Genomic DNA, 7,500 nt, shown 5'->3' with positions numbered 1-7,500 from the left:
CTTTCAGAAACTAAAGAAAAGGCCTTTCCAGTTCAGCACACACACACACACACACACACACACACACACACGCACACACATATGCACGCATGCACATTCACACACACACACACACACACACACACACACACACACACACACACACACACAAACAGACTTAAAAACAGACACTCCTATATACGTACTCTGTGAGTGCCTGTACAGGACTCAAGTCATTAAATGCACTTGGGGGAAAAAAGAGCCATAGAAAAAACACAGAAAAAAACATCGTCTCACATAAGAGGTGTTTTTTTGTGGAAAAAAAAGAAGAAAAAGAAGAAAAAAGAACAAAGGTAGAAAAACTGTTACGTGCTCTGTTTTTTGACCTTGCAAATATTTTATAATGTCTCAGTGTTATGACATTTTTTTTTTCTTTTCTCTCCAAGGGAGAGAGTGAGCAAGAGAGAGAGTGAGGGAAAGTGAGATCGAGAAAGAGAGAGAGAGAGAGAGAGAGAGTAAAGGACACTTAAAGGAGTTTTAATTCTGTAGCGGTGTGTAATGAGTGTGTTTATGTGCTGATTATGCCAGGCTAACGTGTTGGAGTGTCTTGGGTGAGACATGCGGAGAAGACGAGGGGTAAAAGCGCATGGCGACAAGTCTCATTAACGGGAAATACTCCTTTACATCGCTAGAGTCCTGCTGCCGACGCCGCAGCCGCCTGCCAGACTCTCTAATTATGCGCTGTAACCGGCATCTCGTGAAAAGCAATAACCCCCGCCTCCCCACATATGCAAATATGACAGGCCCAATCATTAGATTTTGTGTCTCAAAGCCAAATTGTTATTGTAAAAACTGCTGAAGCCAAGGGCAAAGGCATAAAAAAAAAAAAAAAAAACGAATTCCATCACACATTTCAATACATTTTTACGAGCTTTACACAAAAAATAGAACAAATATTATTGAATGTCAGGGTTAGCCAAGGGTAAAAGAAAAAAAAAGAAGCTTCAAATCATAACAATTATCTGACTTTTTAGAGGAAAAAAACAATAAGGAAATATTGGTTTCCTAAGCCAGGATTACTTTCAGTAAATTGCCTGAAAGCCTGGTCTTCTAATTTTTTGTTTATTCTGAATTACTGATGTCTTTTGTGACGACAAGATAGGGGATACTCCATATTTGGATGTAGCACCTTTCACTAATCAGAAAGATGACCTTGGGCTAAAAAGAATCGAGTGACATAGACTGTCATAAGACAGCCTTTATTTTTAGAGAAACCAAATGTGATTTAAAAAGTTTTTAGAGCAATTTCTCCAGCATAGGTAAAAGTGAACAAACAAAGGCAAGTTCTCTGAGCTTCTTCTAAAAGTGTTGAGTGATGTAGATGAGGTGAGTAGACAAATTCCACGGCAGGTATGCTCTGAAAGCTTGTCCATGGCCTGTTTAACTCCGTCCTCCCTGCCTTTCTTCAGCAACAGTAGCAACTACGACCATCTCACAGACTGCTTTGTCAATTTTAGTATCAAAATTATGTGAAAAATTATGCCATCAATCTAATTGGTGCAAAGTGCTGTGCCAATAGAACAGGACCAGCAGTGATGGATCACTTTTTACCCTGAATTACTATCGTGTTAACTATCTTCATAATCTATAATGTCACAGTAGAATATCAGATAATAATGAGGTTTTCTTGCTTCTTATGAAACATTGATTTACACGGAGAAGTTTCCTTCAGCATTCCACTCTGCCTCCCCCAGTACTAACTATTAACAGTACCTTTACTGCTTCAGACTGGACCATATAGTCATTTTAATGGTGTCAACTGGATGATATAACACTTTTCATGATACAGGCAGGATGACACAGAATTGTTACTGTTGATGTAGGTGTAATACACTAGTTTTACTCGTTCAAAGGATCTACCGTACAATTAACCATTTTTCACGCTTTCTCCTCCTCCTCCTCCTCTCTCTCTCACTCTCTCTCTCTCTTTCTCTTTCTCTCTGTATCTATCTGTTTATCTCTCTGTCCATCTGTCTCTTTCATTTCCTCTCTCTCTCTTTGTCCCGCTTGCCTGTTCCTCTCTGTGTATTCCATTGCATCTCTTTTCTTTCTGGTTTCATTATCAACTTATCTGTCTCAATTTTTCTTTTTTTCCCCAAGTAATCCTTCTCCTCCTGTAAGTGGAGTGGAACAGTCGGTGGTCTGGCCCTGCACCCCCGGGGTTAATGTGGGGAGTCATTTCTCAACTATCTCAAAGAGCTCTGATCATGTTTCACTCCCACACAGGCCCACATTAGCATAATGCCCTCACTGGAGTAAATGAGACTGATTCGTTAAGGGTTTTTTTTTTTCTCACATTTAGAGTGAGTGACAGTATATCAGTGTGAACTCAATGACACTGTATATCTGTCTCAAACATATGAAGGAACACACACCAGGAAATGAACACGCATGCACACACACACATACAGAGAGAGAGAGAGAGATGCTCTCTCTCTCTCACACACACACACACACACACACACACACTGAAAGAGAGAAAAGGAGCTTCTTTTGCCACTTTCTTTACAGTCCAACTAGCCAATCAAGGTATCAGAGCACAAAAGCGCTGACACACATTCTTTTTCAGACCCAATTTAAAACCCAGTCAATTCTCTTTGCACCAGAGCTGAAATGGTTTCTCTCGCCAACTCAGTATTGGAAATCTTGCCTTCTTTTTTTTTTTTTTTAGTGTGTATGTGTGCGTGCGCGTGCTTTTTAAAACCTTTTCAAATTCTATATAGGCTTGATGACATTCTCCATATTGTGTTGTTTTATTCCATTTTGTTCCACAGTTCTCTGTCTACCATGCTCATTTTGCGGTGCCTTTTGTATGTACAACCTGCCAAATAGTATTGCACAGAAGTGGTAGAGTTAGATAAACCTCTAATTGAAACTTGGATTCAGACCATCGGAGAAAGATCGCCTCTGGCTTTTACACGCGACAGGGCGGGAGAAAAATCAATATGTATTAAAAAGGACGCTGTGTGGGGCAATTAAACAGCTCCCTCACAACTTGTTCAGCATCCAAACTTAACTGAGGAACCGTATCATTTGAACACAACCCAGTCCATCGTTTCTCTCACTGCGATTCGGGTAGCCCTCAGCTCTGTGTTTTCGAAAGCGAGAGACGGTGAAGGGGTAAGTAGGGAAAAAGGGCAGGTTAGCACAGAGGGCAGAGAGTTGGCTTATACCCTCTTCATTCAAAGCAGCGACATGTCGAGCCACCTAATATTGTGAATGATTGGCCTCAAGGATTCAGGTGATACATATTTTTGTCTGTTACTGACACCAGCTTTTGGAAAAAAGTTATTATACACACTATATTTTCCATGAAATAATTTAAGGAGACACCAGCCTGTGGTTAAATGGCTAACTTAAATCTTGGGGAAAAAAAAGTGAGTTATTGTAATGTGATTATGTGTAATAGGGTAATTTACAATAGCGTTGCATAGCTAACATTCCTTCTGAATGGCAGTTATTTTGGAATGAATAACTCAAGCCATGCAGCTTGTAGTATACTGCGTCATGTGTCTTACCCCAAAACTGAGATTTCAAAATAGAGCCACAGGGCATAGGCACACTAGCTTTATGATCCAGTTTCTATTGACAGCCTTTGCTCATGAGGTTAAACTGATCACGGTTTTAGTGCAGAAATATTTACGTCACCTGTGATAACATGGAGGTGCATATGTAGTTCAGATTTGCTAATTTAACTAACAAACTTTATAACGAACTAATAACTTTAATATTAGCGGTGTTCAATATGAGACCACAATCAATACTAATGCAAGAGACATGTTAATGGGGAGGTATTGCCTACAGCAACTTATAATTCACTTCTGATACATTACTCATTGGGTCTTGGGAAAAATAATTGTTGTGGAACAAAGATACAGGTGTTTTTACTACAGGTTGGTGTGGGGAGGCACCCAACTTACCCGTTATCACACTGTTTGGCTGTGAAATGGCAAGTTCTTTCATTGTAAGAATATTCATAAATATTCATAAAAAGACTTTTCACCGTTCCTATCACAGAGATAGCTTTAAATAACATTAAACAACACACTGTTTTGGCATTGGTCTGCTATTCATTTTAATGACTTTGTTGCAAATTACTTACACACACACACACACACACACACACACACACACACACACTTCTGAAATGTTCAAACAGTTTTATACATTGAAAACTTTTAATGTTTAAAGCATACTTAATGAGGACTAGCTGGCGATGTATATAGGATGTGTTAGTGTTATTTATTCATCGATTAGCTCATCTTAAACAAATCTTAAATCTTAAACATAACTAATCATTGTCCTCAAGTTTTAGCAGGAGTCAGACCTCAGTATTAATAAAATTTGTGATCTTTGTATCCATGTAATACACATTATCAAAAATCCTGCAGCCGTGGACAACTCGCACCAATGTTTTTGTCACTGTTTTTTTTCCCTAAAAAGTTGTTTTCTAACGTGCACCTGTCTCAGGAACATGTACATTCATGTCTAAGCTGTAGAGATGCACATATTCAGTTTTGCTGGTAACATATTGTATAGTATAACTGCTATGAAACTGACAGTCTTCAAAGTCTGATCATAAAGTCTGCTGTAAGATTTTTATGATATAAAGCTGTATGCGCGGTGCGTGCAAAGTCTGTCATAAGATATATGTTATTCATATTACACTTTGGGATATTTGGCGACGTACCAAACTGTGAAAGGAGGAGAACACTGAAAAATGGTGGCAGGAGAGATCTGGGTTTTCACGACTCGCTTCACTTCATAATGTCCTCCAAAGCGTATTTTATGGCAGTGCTTAAGATCATTACTATAATTTGTATTATTGTAACTGCACCCCTCTCTCCTCTAAAGAGCGGTGTGTTTTTCTCAGTCTTTTAAGAAAGGGTTCCCCACAAGTGCTCGACGGAGGAATATGCCATTCTTACAGACTGATGCTGCAATGGCTTGTTGTGTTACTGATCCTATTTTTGGGACAACCCCCCCCCCCCCCCCCCAAAAAAAAAAAAAACAGAATAGTGAGTTGGAGAGTTTAAGGGTAAACTGATTTGTTGTTTGTTTCATTTACTGATCATGTGCAGAACTGGAACAGAATGTTAAAATGATAAAACAAACAAACAAACAAACAAACAAACAAACAAACAAAAAAACCCCTTGGTGATTGGATTGTGAAAAAAAAAAAATCAATCAATCTGCCATACATCAATCTGTGTTCTGCTTCTCACACCTGAGGTGAAACAGAAATATGGAGCAAAAAGGAATCAACTGTATTGTTGTCGGCTCAGAGTTGTCAAATTGTGAGCCGTGTTACATATTTGAAGCCAGTTATTTGGTTGGCATGAGGTCCTCTTGTTCTATTCCTTTATTGTTCAAATCCCTATGAAGGTCTGTTATACCACAAACTCTATGTGTACAGTTTAAATGCGCTAAGTGGATTTCCATTTTGAACAATTTGCCTGAAGGTCAGTATGGGAACATCACAGCACTTCCTGTCCATTACAGGTGCTTATTATAGTACAAGTACAGGTCCGTTTAAAAGCTCTCTCTTTTTGAACTGTTTAATGTCAAGAAATGATAGCAACACTACTGGCAGCTTCTACGGTAATTGTTATTAAGATAACGTCATCAACAACAACGACAACAACAATAACAATAAAAATGATACTACTACTACCACTAATAATAATAATAATAATTATTATTATTATTACAATTATTACTATTATTATTAGCCTATTATTGAACATTTGCTCGTTACAGTCTCTTTTCTGTGGAAACTTAATTCCAGGTCGTTCCGACAGTTAGTCTGCACTATGAGGCAAGAGACTTGCCCCCCTGAGGATTCCCTGTCTGCTTAGAGACCCGCCTCCTCCTAATCTTCCTCGCTCGTGGCGGGCGCTGTCCAGCTCACCGGGTGCTGCCTTATTTCTGTCTGGAAAAAAACTCTACGAACTCGGGCGCACGCGCGCGCTCCCGAGCTGCACGGGGAAGCGGGCTGCTGTAAAAGCAGACTACTCCTCGAGCGCGACGGAGACGGAGCGGAGCGAAACTTCTGCTGCAGCTGGCTTTTTACCGAATCGGCATGCCACAGTAAATAGTGACGGAGAACGCTCCTACTGAAACAGCGTGGAACTGTACAACGGACGAAGAGTATAATATGAAGAGTGCAATATATTTAGCATGTCTTTCATTTTCAACATAACGGCCTAAAATACCACACACACTGTGGTAACTGGAACCAATTGCAAGCATGTTTTGGACTATTTTAATATCCTACTGTGTGACTTCTGTGTTTGGAAACAAGACGGACGAGCGGATACCATTCTTTCACGGTCATGTATTTGAAAACTCTCCTACAGGGTCTAAAGTGAACGGGCTAAGTATCCCGGTGAAGCGCATTGACGCTCAGAAATGGTGCTCCAAGTCTGGAATGCATCTGAAACTCTTAGGAGACGGGAGTGAGGACTTTCACGTTTTTGCCCATCACAAACGCGGCCACATCTTGCTGAAAACCTCGAATATCTTGGATAGGGAGGAACGCGCTGAATATTTTCTCAGCCTTGGTTTGTGCTGTCAAAATTGTGCATCGGTTGAGCGGGTCGTGGCAGAAGTTGCATCCATCAAAGTGGACGTACTTGACACCAATGACCACGAGCCCACTTTTCGCGACGCGGACGTCAAACTAACTTTGGACGACGCCACGGCCCTGAGGTCCGTGGTGTATACAGTAACTGCGGAAGATACGGACAGTGGTAAAAATGCCGAGCTAATATACTTTGGTCTCCCGAAAAACGGCAGCTTTTACGTGGTCCCCAAAACAGGCGACGTTCTTCTTGTTGACTCGATACTAGGTCTCGAGTCACCAATAAAGTTTAAAGTTTTCGCGAGAGACCACGGGTGGCCCTCCAGGACCAGCCAAAATATGGAAATCGAGATATGTCCCCGGCAATGGCCAGCACTTCCTCCACCTTTCTCTCCGACACAAACAGACCACTCATCGGGCAGATTACCGAGAAAGTCACGGTCCACAATGGAGACCGATAAATCGGTCGTTATTAACGTATCTGAGGATGCCAGTATTGGCTCGGTCGTCATGAATCTAAACCCAGTGAGGTTTCAGTCGCCGAGCTTTGAATTGGTTTTCCCCGATGCTGAAAATTCCCCGGTCACCGTGAGCCGGGACAGCGGGGATATAGTCATCTCAAGGCGGCTAGACAGAGAGACTGAACCCTCGGTGGAGATTACAGTCAAGGTGCAAGATAAGAGGGGTAAGCGCATTGCTAGTAACTTCATTGCTTGATCAGAGGTGTGTTTTGCAGCTCTGTACTAATAAATTAGAAAGTAAAGCTCATCCCTTGAGCATATTTTAGGGGATGCAGAGTTATGCATAACTTGAGATCATTAATGTATAGATATATTGTAAATAAACTTGGACGCAGCCTGTAATGCCTCAAGCCAAGA

The 7,500-nt window shown here is 40.8% G+C and overlaps 1 protein-coding gene across 1 annotated transcript in view; it reads left to right on the top strand.

The window, feature by feature from the left end:
* Positions 1-6,289: 6,289 nt before the first annotated feature.
* The window catches only part of LOC115804505 (neural-cadherin), a 158,379-nt gene continuing 157,168 nt past the window's right edge, over positions 6,290-7,500 (top strand). Inside the window, exon 1 of the mRNA XM_030764986.1 lies at positions 6,290-7,307. Within this exon, the coding sequence (XP_030620846.1) occupies positions 6,290-7,307 (1,018 nt within the window). The remainder of the gene's footprint in view (positions 7,308-7,500) is intronic.

The sequence above is a fragment of the Chanos chanos genome, chromosome 2, assembly GCF_902362185.1.
Source record: "Chanos chanos chromosome 2, fChaCha1.1, whole genome shotgun sequence".
Taxonomy (NCBI): domain Eukaryota; kingdom Metazoa; phylum Chordata; class Actinopteri; order Gonorynchiformes; family Chanidae; genus Chanos; species Chanos chanos.
Note: the sequence above shows the minus strand (reverse complement) of the source record. Positions and strands in the feature narration are given on the sequence as shown.